Genomic DNA, 17,233 nt, shown 5'->3' with positions numbered 1-17,233 from the left:
TTCAATGTTCGTGCCCCAGTGCTGGTCTCTCTTAAACTATTCATTGACATGAATTGGACTGGTGTTGGGTCGTTTGGAGGCCTTTTGGAACCTGTGACATTTCATTTCATGAACTTTTGCGAACATTTGGGAATGTTAGCATCACCGGCACTAATGACAGTCTGCCATATGGTGGCACTTTTTCTGTAATTCACAGAGCATCATAACAACAATTCTTTATCAATTCACATATTTTAAAAAAGACTGATACCTGCCACCCAAGCTATTTTGCTTTTAAGGAAAATTCAGACTTTAAAGCCTTTCTAGGTAAAAAGTGCCACTCCGCTTTTCAGCAGTCTCTTTCAGACACGCAGTACACACAGGCACTCCCAGACCACTCGTTGCGCACTCTCTGTTAGGGGTTTGTAGTTTTGTAGAGACTAGAGTTTGGCAGTATTGTGGTGAGCAGAAGTCATTTTTATGAGCTTAGAAAGATGAAAAGGAGAGGTGTCGGAAATAAGATGTGAACCAATGCTCTTCGAATTTCAAGACAATGACCCATGAGGAGCATTTACTCACTGGGCCATCATGACTCCCATTTCAGCTTCCTAACTGAAAAACATGCATTTACAATGCAATGGCCTCGGCTTTGTTAAAGTTAGAGCTAATGGCATTGCAAATGGCATTTTTTTCATTTTTCATAAAAAAACATAAATAAATGGTATTGTCATTTACAATGGCAATAGGTGAGCATTAGAGAGTAGTAGAGAGTATTAGCGGATACAGAGCCACACACACAGAAAGCCACACACACACACAGAGCCACACATACACACACACACAGAGCCACACACACACACACAGAGAGCCACACACAGAGCCACACACACACACACAGAGCCACACACACACACACAGAGTCACACACACACACACACAGTCACACACACATACACAGCGAGCCACACACAAAGCGAGCCACATACACACACAGAGAGCCACACACACACACACACACACAGCGAGCCACACACACACACACACACACACACACACACAGAGCCACACACACACAGAGCCACACAGAGAGAGAGCCACACACACACACACAGAGCCACACACACACACAGAGCCACACACACACACAGCCACACACACACACACACACACACAGCCACACACACAGAGAGCCACACACACAGAGCCACACACACACATACACACACAGAGCCACCCTCACAAAGACTCACCTACACACAAACAGAGCCACCTTCACACAGACCCACCTACAAAAAAAGCTACCCACACACCATGTAAACCACAACTCAAAGCAAGGAGAGAGTGTGGGATCACCGTGACCACAAATGGTACAAAACCAGCTACATTGAATGAGTTTAAGGAACCAGGTTTATTCCGCTGCATAAGCACAACGCATCATCAGGCTGCTGCATTATTTATTCAGGATCCTTGGGCTGGCACTGAAGTTGTGTGGTCCACAGACAGGAGTGCCCCACCCCCCCTTCCAAGCAGCTGTGTGTGCACATCTAAAGCAAAGCTGGGAGGGTTCCAAAAGGAAAACACTGTGCAGTGTGCCGGGTCTCCGCTTCCTCGGTGCATGGGCTTATAGGGGGAGGGGTGAGCCATAATAATTAGTGTTTGATGTTAGGGCCGTTCCGGTGCGCAGTCGCTGAGGCGAGAGAGAGGGAGTACAGCCCACCGCTCTGTACCTTTGCAGACTCCTGCCGGCCGAGGAAAAAAATATGCAAAACCTAAAATGTTTGAGCTAATCCCCCCTACTCAAACCTCTATTATCACATGAAACACTTTAATACATGCCAATATTTAGAAAGTGAATGGGGTGATTTTGAAATAAAAATCTGTATTGATGTTCCATGTTGACATATCGATGTAGAGATTTTAGGCGGGAGACACGTAAAATAAAGCCATAGGCTTAAAATTGGGGAGTCTGCCGCCTCAATCGGGTCTGTTGGCGTGTATGCACTTTCAAGTAGATCCATTTTCCGGGGGGTGGAAATAGATAATGAACAGATCACTATTTAGTATCACCTGACGATCACTATAGAGTTACGCGTTTATAGAAATGGAAAACAAAAAAGACAGAGAAGACTAAACAACAAAAACAATCCCTATAATGGAAGCTCCCACCCCTCCGTTTTTACCTAACCTTGTTTTGGTCAGAAGCTGGAGGTTGTCAGAGAGGGGCTGGATCATTTCCAAAAGGTAGGAGGCAAGGCAAGCAAGATGCGCAATAGCCCGGCTGCTTCTCCAGTGGCTCCTGGTGCCGTCAATCTCCAGCGCGGATCAATGAACGCGCAAAGGTATCCGGAACTGACAGCCTCGCCCACCCAGGTCTGGTCCCGCCCTCGTGCACTCTGCTCTCGCCCACTTCCTCACCCCCGGAGGCTTCCCACGTCACATGTTGTTTTGCTCTTAGCTCACTTCCTCTGTACGGCATAATATTTACGGTATGCAACCTTTACAACGCAACTTTTACCACGCAGTGCTGTAACAACGCATGTATTACAACGAAAACCATTACAACGCATTACACTGGGTGGCGCTCTAGGATAAGGAATAGTTTTAATTTACTATCCAACGCCTTCCCTAGTGTCCACAGGGACTGGAGTTGGAATAGTAAATTAAACTATTCACTATCCAGCACCCCCAAGTGTAATGCGCTGTAAAGGTTTTCGTTGTAATACTTGCGTTGTAACAGCATGCGTGGTAAAAGCATGCGTTGTAATGTCATACATCCATTATTTACTGTCAAACTGTTACCAACACCAGCTCCGCGCCAGCCTGCCGGGACCAGGCTTCGCACAGCACCTGCACCCAGCCCTACAGAGCCAGTGCCCGATCCTCGGGGGCACACGCCAGTGCACCATTAAAGACCCCGGCAGTGGGGTAGCCCGGGGGGCGGCGAGGGGCGCCGGCCCGGGCCCTAGTGTCTGTGGAGCGGCGTGGATGGCAATTACTGGAGCGGCGGGAGGGCAGGCAGAGTGCTGATTAGAAAGTGCTGCTTGAGCCATTTGCGAGCGAGAGGGTGCGGGGTTGAAGGAGCAAATGGTGAGAAATGAGGGAAAGACACCACAATTAAGAGCACTCGCTTTTGTACAGCCAATTACTAATTCTATATTTGAACAATTTTCGGGGCACGGAGGGTTACCGGGCTCTTAATTGCAGAAACAGCAGCGCTCTAATTACTGTCCTGTAAGTGTCTGCCCGTCCTTTGGTGCGTTTCTAGCCTTCCCTGCTTTCTCCCCTTTTAAATGGAGCTCCTCTTCATGCCGGCGGCCCTTGTGTGAAGGCGAGACAGCAAAAGCTGTTTCCCTTAAAAGATCTAACAAGCCAAGGCTGAAACGGCCACAGAGAGATGGAGAAGTTTACAAATAAAGCACATCATTTTCAGTTAATAAAAACGAGAGGAGCACTCCACACTACCACGTTTCTCCGAGGTGAAGCAGAAATGCCTCGGAGAAACGCACATCATTTTTGGGATTGAATGGCGTGTTTTTCGTTCTCTCCTCTTCCCATTGGCTGGAATGTAAAATTCCAGCCAATGGGAAGAGGAGATAAAGAACATGAAAAAACACACCCCCAAATCCCAAAATGACGGGGCTTGAACTGACAGACGCCCTTCCCCTCCAATGGCTGGCCTCCGTTTAGGAAGCCAGCCAATGGAGAAGAGGGGCGGGTTCAAGCCCCACTCTGGAAGACATAAAATCTCAGAGCGAGACTGAGCAAGCGCAGCCTTTCGCTAGCCGAGACCTAACAAGCGAGAGAGGCCAATAGATTAAAACGCCCTTTCAAAGTTTTGCATGTATCACGCATGTCTTCGCTTTCGTGGGGCATCAGCAGATCAATGTGTCTGCTTCAAAGCACTGTCTGTAGTCTATGAGCTCTAGAAATGATTCCTAGTGAGAGAGCTCAGAAGGTGCATGCATTTGTTGCAGAGATTGAGGCGCATTCTGTAGATGTCAAGTTATTCATCTACTTCAAAGCACTATCTGCAGGATATAATGTAAATTCACGCTCCAGCTAGTGCCCTGTCTGAGCTGTCACCCTGTACCAGACAGGGCACCTTTTACTGAAAAATAGCCGTGACATGCAGCATCTCTAGATAGTTTACATCAATAGAAAGTATCAACGACAAAGAACAAGCATTAGCAAAGCCAAAATGTCTGCTCTTTGAATAGAGAGGTGCGTTGGTTATTTATGTATTACCTTTTTTTTAATCTCTTAATTATAGGCATATGTATGCACATGTAGCCTCATAAAAGTAGCCGGTATATCGCATTTGCTTGTAGTACACATTTTTAAATTAAAAAGCATTCACTGAAGTGGCCATTCTACTAGTGATGTTTTTTCAAAATAGCAAGCGTTTTGGTTATCCCATGTATTTTCTTATCATTTACGTGGAAGAAAAGAATGCACGAACAATATAAGCACTCAAATTGTAGGCAGCTAAAACGTTGCACTTTCACTTAAACACTTTATAACAATATTTAACTGGGCACACGAAGTGCATGAAACTTAAACAGCAGGTATTTAAAAGTAATATTAATAAAATATAAATCATTTTAATCAGAATTGTAATAAAAGAGAAAGGAACTATTTTTAGGCGGATGTGAACAATTTGCCCAGGTTTTGTGAAGTCTCTATCAGTGACAGGAGCACATGAGTAAAGGAAACTGACCCCGTGCACCATGCGGTAGCCTGTGGTGGGCAGATGCAAAATGTGAATGACAGTTTAATAGACCAGTAAATGAAGCCCATTGACTACAAGCCCCTCTATGTATACATATTATGAATGAATGCTTTGGAAAAACAATAATATGGCAAGACAGCTAAAGCTATCTAAAAGGCCAATCCTAAAATGCATAACCCACAATATAAATTATACATCCATCCTTAAGTAGCACCAGACAAGTTTACTGAAGCGAATAGGGGATTACTTTAAAGACAAAATATAGGACCCCAAAAAAAACCAGTAGCATTCTTACCAGACACAAATTCACAGTGCAGAACCCAGCTGCCAAATGGCGTAATATGGCGATACAGTGAAAACAAAATGCTTAGCTTCACCGATTTACATAGATCTACCCGAAGGCATCAAATCTACCTAGGCTGAAATGTAAATTGTCTTGTGAGACTAGTGTTGTAAATGAAGTTAGTAGACAGATGCAAGGCTTAATGGTTGTTTATTAAGCACCATAGAGAAAAGCTGGTGTTCCCATCAGAACATAGGAGAAGATGACATCAGGGACAATGGAATGTAAGGCTTAAAGGGGTACATAGAAACATAAGTGCAGAGAATACAACAACTAGCTATGATACCTCTTCAATCAGTTCATCAGGTTTTGTGAAACATTTGTGGACTTCCAACTTGGCAGTAATATTCATTGGACAACTCATAAAGCTTTGAACCCAAAGGCCATTTGAAGATGCACCAATGAAGGCAAACATTTGTAAAGCCAAATAGGTCTGGTGTGTATTTAAAGTACTGACTAAAAGATTTTTTTAAAGCCTGCTGCAGTGAAAAAAACGAAACAATAAATACTTTTTAAATGTAATGCATAGTTGAGATGAAGTTTTATGTGCGACGATTAAGTGTACTTTTGAGATGTAAAATGGTCCCATATGCATTGACATGCATGCACTCTGTAGGAGGGAGAATGATATTCCAAGCAGCCAATAGGCATGCGATGAGAGAGGAGCATTCTTTTGGGCGCAGCCAAGGCGCACTCTATTTATAGTTTAAAGAGCTGGTAATAATATGTCTTCCATACAGGTGCATGGCCTAGCCATATCTTATTAAAATGGGTCAAAGAGAGAGAGTAAAGAAGGGGTCATGTTGTGTATGACTGAGCACCCATAATGTTGTCATCATTTTAAAAAGTGGGTATCTCTTTCTCTCGCTCCCATTTACATGAAAAGTCACTGTTTTGTCTTTCATTCTTGGCTCAGGAAGAGGAATAACTGACACAGAGAAACCAGACTCGATTTGAGCCCCCAGACCCAACTACCACGCCAAAAATGCAACACTGCCCCCGAAGCTTCATATGAATTGTTTACTTAGCTTAAAACTGTACTAGTAATGGTAGAAGGAGTCACTGACATCCAGACTAGGACTTGGATCCAGGCATATTGCGGGAAGGATGCCACAGGGGCATTTAATACTGGATTTAATATGGAATTGATAGAAACAATTATGATAATCAGTTGCATCTCAGTCCACACTCTCTGTTAAGATACAGGAGATGCTATTAATCAGAGTTAATGTTAGCCTTCCTCTAGATGAAAGTTTTCTTACTAATCTTGGGATGAGCAGTCGTGGTCTTGCCTTTGGTCCTACTGGTGAACCTGTCAGAAGAGGGACATAGGAAGGGGAGGTAGTAAGTCATTTACCAGCTCCACCCCTTCTGACCTCGGTTGTTCCTAAGAACTTGCCACCTTTAAAATAAGAACCTTTCCCCTTTCTTCAGCAAGACATTTGACAAAATAGCACTCATGCAGTTGGAGAAATATTTTCTTCTCTTTTCTTCTGGTGCCAGATTACCTTACCTGATGCGGGTACCCCCTTGCTCTGTAGCTCCAGACCACACAGTAATGAGGCTTCCACCACTCAATGGGCCCCTTCTGCCATGCCTGCTGCACGTGAGTGCTTTCTGGTCGCCTGAGAACACCTGCAATGTTTGGGGGAGACTTTAAGGATTGTGAGGGGGCATCCGGGATGGTGCTGCTCAAGAATCACTCTATGCACCATGTAAACCTGTACCGGCTGGTAAATTTAATCTTTTAAACTCTGACAGAGATAACAATTGGGGCAGGGAATCATTCCCACTTTCAATAGAATGATTTATTTATGACTTACTAAACTAGGTCACTGTCACCTCCAGCACCTTCATAACAGTCAAACACACAACCACAGACCGGGGTTCCTCTCACAGCCCTCTCTTATACTCATGTGAACATGGATGATGAAGTGGGGTACCTCTTTCTGTGCCTCTTAAGATGTGCTGGTGTAATCTTCCAAGGTCATTGTATGGATTCCAACATTTGTTTCAGGAAACCTCAAATTCTTGGTGTAATTCATTCAGGTCTACCCTGAAGAGGTTTTTCACCGTTTGCAGACGCATACATTACATATATTCTCGCCTTTATGTTGCCTCTTCGGATGGTCTTCCCTTAGTTAATGATGCTGCACTGGTCTCTGCTTGCTGTGAAGCTTTTTTCATAAATCTCGGTGCAGGGGAGTAGTTATAATTAGTGCAGCAGGTCTAGTGGCACCAAGCCTGAATTATGCTGAGTCAGCTGCACTTGCACCCTCCATGTTGCTGCCAAATAACCCCGATTATGGATGTCCTTTTGTATCCAACTAAGGGTGAGTGGATTTTCTTTGCTTGCATTAGGGCCCATGGCAACTTTGTTATGGTACTGCTGGACCAACTCCTCACTAGGAGAGGTGTTGATTTCACTGAAAAATGTATAATCACAACTTGTGTTAATCTTCACCTTTGTGGACAGCAACAGCTAACATGCCATGGGCTGGATAGACATAAAAACTGATCCCCTAGCCTACCTCCATGGATCTGGGGTTTGCCCACATTAGTAGGCATACGCTACTTTTGTTATGTTGGATTTTTTTTTTTAGAGTTTTATATAGCGCGATCTAGACCCGAATATATATATATATCGGATATCAGATCGCATTACATAGCACCAGTTTCATTACATCAGAACACATTCATTTGTGTTAGGCACCGGGAGATTAAGTGATTTGCCCAGATTCACCGGATGTTGAGCGTCATTGCTGAGACTCGAACCCGGTTCCAAAGCTTCGACGTTGACCGCTCTAGCCGTAAGGCTACATCCTCTTCCTTAATTGGCGAAGGGAAGCTTGTTTTCTTGCGTGTGCTGTATCCGTGATGTGTGTGAAGTATGCCTGCACACCTGCGAGTCACCTGCTGTGGTGTGTGAGGGGAGGGAGCTTGAGCCTGCCCTAGCACTTTCCTGAATCTTACTGTTCTGTGCAAAGCTGCAGCTTTTGTGGTCCATTTGCTGTGAAGTGTCAACTGCTGCTGCATGTTCTGCGTCTCATTGAAGGTTGCAGTGGCTCTGCCTGTGCTGTGTCTCTTCTATATGTGTGTATTTGTGTGCATGCTTGATAGAAGCTTGCACTTTTGTAGTCTATGCTGTATATGTTTTTTATGGTTATAGCAGACATATAGTGGGATATTTACTAGAAAATGTTGGTGAGCTGTGTTACGGCAAAATAGTTAACGCTGTGCTGCAACATTTTTTATACGCATGGATGAGCCGTATTTACATAACTACGGCAAACCACTGCGTTTCCCTAGCACTGGCACTAATAAGGCTGCCTAGCGCCAGTGCAGGCACCTTTGCGCCATGTTTCTAGGGTGCCTGCGCTGCAGGGGCGATTGTATATGTGCAGGAAGAGAGACCTTCCTGCACATATACAAGCTTTAAATGCGATTTGCTGTTTCTATGTGTGCTGTACAATGGAGCACACATAGAAAGAGCAAAATACGAGGAGAAATTAATAATTTGTTCTCGTATTGCCATCCTAAGACAAGGTGTTACCTGGCCTTAGTTTTTGGTGCTGCCCCAGTCTTGTAAAAATGGGGCAGCATCAAAAAGCAATGGGTTTCGCGGAGGAAAACCTACAGCAACACCCATTGCCCGCCCCTTTGCCACAGCAGACTGCTGCGTTAAGGGGCATATTTACAAGGTGGTGTTAAGCTTCCTTAAGTGGCTTAAAGCTACTTTGCATGTATGGGGAACAGAGAAATGCCACAAGAGCGTCCGAAAAATTAACGCTCTGGTGGTGTTAGGGGCTTGTAGTTCATGCTATACCTGCTACATGTGAAGGAAACCCGAACTGCAGCTACTAATCCTGCATCTGTTCTGTCGGAGAGTGAATGACATTTGCACAACTGTAGTTTGTGCTGTACCTGTTCTGTGTGATGTGGGAGGGCACTGCTGAGACCAGTACTTTGTCTTTGGGAGAAGTTAGCTCTGCTGTCGCTCACATACTAGCCTCGTCTGTGCTGTATCTATTCTGGGTGTCAGGATAAAAACCGTGAACGGCACTGCCCTTGTTGAACATGCTCTGTGTACTAGATGTGTGTTCGCCATTGCACCCTGTGCCATGTGAGTTCTGTGCAAAGTAGGTGTACCTTGCTTGTGTTGACCTTTTTCTCATTTTGTGAGGGAAGCATTCACTCCTGGTACCAGTGCTGGACCTATTTTGTGTATATGCAGGGCACAAGTTGTAAAAAAATAAGTGGGGGAACGCTGTCACCGGAAGTGACGTCACGACCGGAAGTCGCATGTGCATGTCCTAAAACCATCAAGAGCAATAAAAATTCTTATCTGAAAAATCCTTTCATTCTTTAATGCCTATTTGAAAGGTATTCATCCCACCTCAGCACAAGACTGAAGGGTGATATTTTCTCAAAACCCTACCGTGAGAGTTCTCATCCATGACCTTCCCAGTGCTGACCAGCTTTCAGCCTCACCTTCCAAGAGGTCTCGGTACAAAGATGATCAGGATTACCGCTCTCAAGTTGATACGCACTCACATTTATTAAATATGATAAGTTAATAAAAACCATTGCTTATAAAAAGAGCACAATACATTTTTTTCCTGAAAACTACAATTAAAAAGACATCTTAAGAACTCAACAAGAGATATTATTTTAATACCAGTGTTAGCAACAATTTTACACATAGGAGGTGAAGTTCATTTGGCGAGACTTCTTAAAAACTCATCGTCTTAGTCCCAGTGCCAGACGCAATGTACACAGGGGGCATGCAATTAATTTAGCCCGTTTTTTGAAGCAGTTTGCTTCTGACTAATGAGTAAAAGCTGACCGTCTGCAGGTTTGATCTTGTGTTGTCTCGGTTGAAACATGCTACAACTGCTTGTCGACAAGTTCGGACTCCCAGTGAGTTGAAAGATTGTTGTAGGAATTGTCGTCACTCTCAGGAATACTGGACAAATACAAATAATGTGTGTGACAGTTTCAAGTGTTTGATTACATCCTCTGCTGGATTTATTGATTTCCTTTGTAAGCCATTTCAGAAAAATATCCAAAGTTGGGAAATCACCCGAGTGCAGGGGCCTTATTTTTTTTTTTGTGGGGTGAATGACTAAAACTTAGGTATTTCTGCTGTACTAGGGTCTTATAGGATTGGATGGTAATCCATGAGAAAGTGCGCTTTGAAAACATGTTTTTATCCTCATAAGCAGGAGCTCTTGTATATTTTTATTGACGTTTCTCACTCTGTAACAAACAGGACTCCCAATTTGTTATTGTATCGAGACCTGCTCAAACTCATTCTGTGCGGTTTCCTTGAGAAAGAAATCTAGGTATTGCGTTCCTGCAAGATGATGCAAACCTAATCTTAAACAGGAAATAGTTTTTTTTATCAATGTCCACAAACACTGCTGATCCTGAGTGATCGGCTCTTCTAGAAGAATCACTGGTAGATAAGTAGTTATTCCCTTTTCTTAGAACCCTCTCACTTTCATTCCAGTTTGCAGACACTATTACATGTTGACAACTGTTAATTGACTGTGAAAGGGAGAATGCCTCACAGGAGCGGCTAGTAACATATAAAAGTGGTGTGGCGAGCAAAGTGCCCCCCTGCATCCCAAAACACATTTACATTAAAGAACAAAATAAAAACACTCAGATGCATTAAAATGACATTAAAAGTAAAATGCATGCACTTACCTGGGCTGCGTCCTCTGTGTCCTTGCTGTCCATGGCTGCAAGGGGCACAAATGGAAGCGGAAACTTCCCAACCCAATCCAGACACTGCTCTCGTGCTCCATGAGAGCAGCGTCTGGATTGGATGGAGTGTCAAGGCTGGATGGTCCTTTAGGCACTGTAGGCCTGTGCTTGGTCTCCACACAGCTGCCTAAGACACCTTGGTGAAGACCTGCAAAGTGCGCATGTCACTTTGGCCTGCTCAAGACAGCTGGCCAAACTGACTTGCGCCCTTTTTCTGTGTCAGGCCAGCCACGTCACCAGTCCTCCATGCAGCAGAGGACACGTCCTGCTCCTGGACCTACTGATGGCTGCACGTGCTGTGTGCAGAATAAAAGACCAATGAAATAATTGAATTGCCATTTTATTGTTTACATTCCTTTAGCAGGGCTGGCAGCAGGTGGGGGAAGGAGGGGTGGGGCGATGCTGCCCTGCCCTCATGAAGAAACCACAGCTGACACTTCATCTTCCTAATTTTGACTTGCAGAGCAAAATGACCAGTTTTTCTTTTCAGAACTGCCATATGTATGTTTGGGTCCCGGCAGTGCAGGAAGTTATGGTACATTCATTTGAAGTAAAAAGGAATAAGAAAAAATACATGTCCAGAAGGGATGAAGGGATGGTGATAAATAGCAGCACATATGAACACGGAGATTATAATCCCCCAAATCCTATGTGAGAAGTCTTCAATTTACATATTTCTTCTCCAAAACATCATGGTGGCATATCATTCCACCAGAGGGGTCATTATGAACTCAGTGGCCAATAGCTCAAAGTCACCTTAGTGTTGTATTGTATTGTATTGTATATAGTTCTTGTATAGCGCAACTGCCACCCTACGGGTATCCTGGCGCTTTTTGAGAGAACCTAATCAGATGGAGCCGGCCGATGGCAGGGCTGAATAGTGGGTACTGTAATCTCAGATTTTGGCAAATAGCCAGGTCTTTAGGCTCCTTCTAAAACCTATCAGGGAGTCGGCTTGCCTGATGTTCTGGGGCAGCTCATTCCACAGCCGGGACGCTACTGTGCAAAAAGCCCTACCTCCCATCCTGGCTCTCTTGAATCTGGTAGTTGTTGCTAGACTCAGACTAGAGGAATGAAGAGGCCTAGTTCGCTGGTACCATGTAAATTTCTCCTGGATTGGTGGGGGGCCCGTACTGTGCAGTGCTCTATAGACAATATACAGTGATTTAAATGTGACTCTGTCCCTCACGGGCAGCCAATGGAGGTCTCTCAGAGCCATTGTGGTAGAGGAGCTACGTGGTCTATTAAGTGCCAGCTTGGTCGCAAAGGTCTGGACTCTCTGCAGTCCATGCAAGATATATGAGGGGGCACCTAAATATAGGGAATTGCAGTAATCCAGTCTGCATAAGAATATACTCCTTACCACCAGGGGCCTGGTCTCAACGGGGAGAAGAGGGCGAATCTGTCTAAGTGCTTTTAGCAGATCAAAGCAGACGCTGATAGTTTTGTTAGTTTGCGATACCATTTGAAGATCTTCATCAAACAGTACTCCTAGGTTACGCACTGTCTTAACTGGGACACATAAATCAGCCCCCAGGGAGAGCCTAAGCTGACACTGTGGCTGCTGATTCAATTTCGCAGTCGAGCAGTAGACTATCTCCGTTTTCCCCTCGTTAAATTGTAGGGAATTTGCATTGAGCCAGTGTTGAGCTTTCCCATCCTAGAGCTCTGCTATTTTCTAAAATCAGCCCTGAGAGGCAAATTGAAAGTTAAAGGCATTCACAGAAACCTATTAGGATGTGAAGTCTATAGAGATGAAGAGCTGATTTATTAACACCATGCAATTCTCTTCCTTCGCAGGGGGACAAAGGACCACCTGGGGCCCCTGGTGCACCTGTAAGTTTGTATTTTTTTACATTTTCATTTCAAACATGTGACAAAATAACATTTGTATCAAAAAATGTAATATTTGTTCCTTTATTGACATACCTTGACAGGGTCCAAAAGGTGATCCTGGACAGGCTGGCCTGGACGGAGCTGCAGGGGAACCTGGAATTGATGTGAGTAGACATATAATCCAAGCTTCTTGAAAATTAAGAGTTGACGTGAAATGTTCTAAAAAGTGTTTTTTCCCTGAATACAGTGACAAAATCTTCCCTTAGACCAGAGGTGGCTTAAAGTGCTTATCAGATAAAGTTTATTGGGAAATGCTTGAAATGTTTAGGAGGTGGTAACCCGCCCCACAGTTATCAGAAGTTCAGTTCATTGAACATTCAGGCACAGCGGGACACTTTGGGTGAGGATGTTCTACTGCAGTAGGACGGTTGGGGGCTATTCGTTCACGTTCTGGTAGTACAGAGTAGATAAAGTTATTTATTGTCTAAGTAGGGTGCATGACCAGCTTTGTTCTCTATATGACTTATTCTGTATAGGTGGGGTGGCAAGAAACATATATTTATTGGGAAGGGTGGAAAAACACCATTTTTCCTTACACCTTTTCTGATAACTCAGGGTGGAGAGGATTTTTTGTTGTCTAAGCAGGGTACTAAAAATCTTTCTCCCAGAGATTTGCTCAGGTAACACTGAGTTATTTTATCGAACATGGTGTGTAAGCACTCCTCCAAAGGTGTTCTGCTAACACAGGGTGGAGAGGATTGCCCTCTGTCTGACTAGGGTGCATAAACACGTTTATCCATTACATTTGTTCGAGCAACACTCGGTTATTCTTTAAATGAGAAGGTTGCATAAGCACCTTTCTCTCCTAGACATGTTCTTTATGCAATGGGTGGTGAGGATCAATCAAAGACCGAGGAGGGTGTATAGTCACCTTTTTACTTAGGCGTTTTCATTTTACACAGCATGAGGAGGGTTCTTCGTTGACTGAGTAGGGTGCATAAACACCTTTCTCCCCTAGACTTCTTATGGTAAACCTGAGTCATTCATTGATTCATTCAGCTGGGTTCATACATATCTCTCTCCTCTAGGCCTGTTTTGGGTACACTGCGTAGTGAGACCTACTAGGGTGCATTGACAGCCTTTTCCCTAGACTAGTTCTGGTTACATAAGGCGGAGTGGGTCACTCACTGAGCAAAGTGCGTAAACACACTTCTGCCTAGATTGTTCGGGTAGCTCTAGGCCATTTATTGACTGAGCAGGGTTCACTGACACCTTTCTCCCCTAGACTTGTTCAGGTAAGACTGGGTCCTTTGCTGTATGAGTAGAATACATAAACACCCTTTTCTCTTCGACATGTCCTGTTTAAACAGAGTTAAGAGTGTCATTTAGTGACTCAGCAGAGTGCCTAAACACATTTCTACCCTACACTTGTTCAGGTGAAGCTGGGCCATACTGTGACTGAGCAGAGTACATAAACTCCAGCTAATGCTTTGATTAAAATGGCTGATTATTTGTTCTCCTGGTAGGGTACATAAACACCGTTTCCCCTCAAAAGTGTCCTGGTTAAGCAGAGTTAGGCAGTTCATTTATTGACTGATCAGAGTGCAGAAACACATTTCTACCTTGGACCTTTTTGTGTGAAGCTGGGCCATACTTTGCCTGAGCAAGGTGCAGAAATCCCACTTAATGCTTTGGATACAATGGCAGATAAAAGTAATGTATTGTCCTAGTAGTATGCATAAACACTCTTTTCTAATTTCTCACTATAACCTTACTTTAACCTTTGCTTTTTTCAATGAATTTCTAAGTTTTTTTCTAAACACACGCAGATGTTTTTATTACACGTAACTATAACGTCAGATGTAAACTTCTCCTGGTTCCCATGGGGGAGAGAGTCATTTGTCAACTGAGCAGGTTGCATAAACACATTTGCTCCCTAGACATTTTCTGGATAATACACTGGGTGGTGAGGATCAATTGTTGACTGAAAAAAGGTCATACACACATTTTTTACTTACAATGTTTCATGTTACGCAGTATGGTGAACGTCAATTTTGGACTAAGAAGGGTGCATGAATACCGTTCCCTCTAGACTCATTCAGGTTTTGTAGACCCATTTTTAGATATTGATCATTGAACCTGAATCCTACAGAAATTCCCCTTAGCTTTGTCCTCATTCTATTCGAAGAGGAACATTACTGACCAAGTGTCTTATATACTCTCTGTTTTATCCAAGGCTTGTTATAATTATTAAGGCTACTACAGATAACATCTAGATTAACCATTGTTTGAAAAGTCCTGGTCCCCAGTTTAGTTCCAATTGAACAGACAGGGGGCACTTATTAACTGAAAATGTACAAAATCTCCTTTCTTTCAGTGACATGTTCTTGACCAGGGTTCTCCAAAGTCGGTCCTGGATGGCCAGATCAATGCCAGATGGTTAAGATAAGTACATTTGTCTAAATGGACATATGCTAAAAATCTGGCATGCATCCGGCCTTCCAGGACTGACTTTGGAGAACCCTGTTCTGGTCAGAGAGTTGCTATACATCAGCTAATGACTGAGAATTGTACACAAAGATCTGTCTCCCTTAAACTGGGGGTCCCATGTCAGGAAACTAAAGGGCCATTTACGACGGCAGACGGACATCGTGTCGGGGCATGGGACAGTCCGCCAGCAATGCGGTGGACTCTCCATTGAGATTATGATGCAACCACCACTGTGGCGGTCGCATCTTGTATCTCTGACATTGCGGCCGGTGCTGCCGGCTGCAGTAACCCCACAATGTCCACAATACACTGTTTAGATTCCCTGCACTACGTGGCAGGCACCACAATTTGCCTACCACCTGCTGCAGGGAAATGTAGGGGGGTACCATAGGAATCCCATCAGTGCACACCCACCTCCCCCAACACAAGGGGTGCATGCTACGGGCCCCCAAATGCAATCCCCACCATCCTGTGAATGGCGGTTACATTGCCTTACACCAGCTGGGGAGGGGAGGGGGGGGGTGTGGGGGCAGCATCATAATAAGGCGGACGGTGCCTACTAGGCACGCCACCATATTGTTGATGCATGGTGGGTCCGACAGGCAATTGTAATGATTGCCTGTGGTGGACCTGCCAGTGGTGGTTTCACCACTAACGTAATGACCCCCTAAGATAGGCGTTCTGAGAGATATCCGTCTCATGTATTCTCCTGTAAAACTGTAATGTTATAGTGTTGAGCTCTTCATTCCTTCACAGTAACAGTATTCAGTGACAACAAAAAACACATCATGCACAGGTTAGAGTTGCATTCTCTCTTTACCCTTGTTCTCATCCAGCATTTCTGAGCATGCTTTTTGAGTTTTTCGCCAGTGAGCACATGGGGCAGGTGAGGTACTACTTATGCCTAAATCTGGAACAATGCAAAAGGAAAACACAATTTTGAAAAAAATAGATAACATGGCTCAGGAGAGTAAAAATAAAAATTTGCTGTTTTTAAAGCCTTCTTGTAAGTGGACTTATCTGTCTTTAGTTATGAGATGAATACACTTGAAGTTATCTACCTTGAACTAAGACCCTATGTATGTGTCTATGTGTGCCTGGTAAGTGTCCCCCTTACACAGCTAAACTTTTCTACAGTTTGCACACTTTTTCCTCACTTGCTTCTTTCTAGACAAATAATTCAGCATAGAGTTTATAAATGAATATCATGCTACCACCTGACGGATAGGAGTGGGCTTGTCTTGCAGCCTTTGGAAGTAGTCCAGCAAAGCTTGTTCCGGGGAGTAGGGTCTGGCCGGTGGAATAACCCTGCCCAATAAAATCTCCCTCTCTGCTAACAAAGGTTGGTCGGCTCCTTTCTGACCAGAAGGGTCTCATTAGTAATGGGATAGTGGGTCCCGATAGTGCAAGTGATAGCTCCAGTATAGATCGGTACGGGCTCCCAGATCACGAGCATGGATTCCATTTGGGTGCTACGGGCTCCCTGACCAACCCCGGTTAGACATCTTAGCAGTGCCCTCCATTACAACAGAATGTCCCCGGAGGGATGGTTCTGAGACCTTACTGCCACAGGTGCTTGTAGCCACAAATAATAGGAAGAACGTGAGTTGGGAAACAGTGGGCTCCTCACCAGAGGGAGTTAGGGCCCTGTATTCAATCCTGGATCCCTGTATGGAGAGCATATGAGACAACTGAAGGGAAAGAACCTGATCCTGGCTGAGCACCATACTGGATTTTCCAAGCTGAGGAGCGTCCTAACCAATGAGGGTGGGGCCTGCCCTAAGCGACCAGGGGGATGGTTCAATGACCAGAGAAAGAAGCCAAAGATAAACTATTTACAAGTGATGCAAAAGGGGAGATACCCAAAGTATGAGTGAGACAATTATCAGGCTAGCATAAGAGCAGCAAAAGCGGCATGGAGGCTGACTTACTAGACACCGTGGTAACCAACGACCAGAAGAAGTTATGGCCTTTGGTTATCAGGTATGAATGGAGGTCAGGAAACCTGCAGGAACATCTACCTTACCCTGTGACTGGGTCACCCATTCCAGGAGATTGTCCTCCCCCATTTCTGTACCTGATGT

The 17,233-nt window shown here is 44.4% G+C and overlaps 1 protein-coding gene across 1 annotated transcript in view; it reads left to right on the top strand.

The window, feature by feature from the left end:
• Positions 1-17,233, top strand: part of LOC147731506 (uncharacterized) — a 47,086-nt gene that overhangs the window by 26,128 nt on the left and 3,725 nt on the right. Inside the window, exons 3-4 of the mRNA XM_086954204.1 lie at positions 12,624-12,659; positions 12,761-12,823. Of these exons, the coding sequence (XP_086810330.1) occupies positions 12,624-12,659; positions 12,761-12,823 (99 nt within the window). The remainder of the gene's footprint in view (positions 1-12,623; positions 12,660-12,760; positions 12,824-17,233) is intronic.

The sequence above is a fragment of the Lissotriton vulgaris genome, chromosome 2_1 (genome assembly GCF_964263255.1).
Source record: "Lissotriton vulgaris chromosome 2_1, aLisVul1.2, whole genome shotgun sequence".
In the NCBI taxonomy this organism is placed as follows: domain Eukaryota; kingdom Metazoa; phylum Chordata; class Amphibia; order Caudata; family Salamandridae; genus Lissotriton; species Lissotriton vulgaris.
This window is presented reverse-complemented; position numbering and strand designations above follow the sequence as displayed.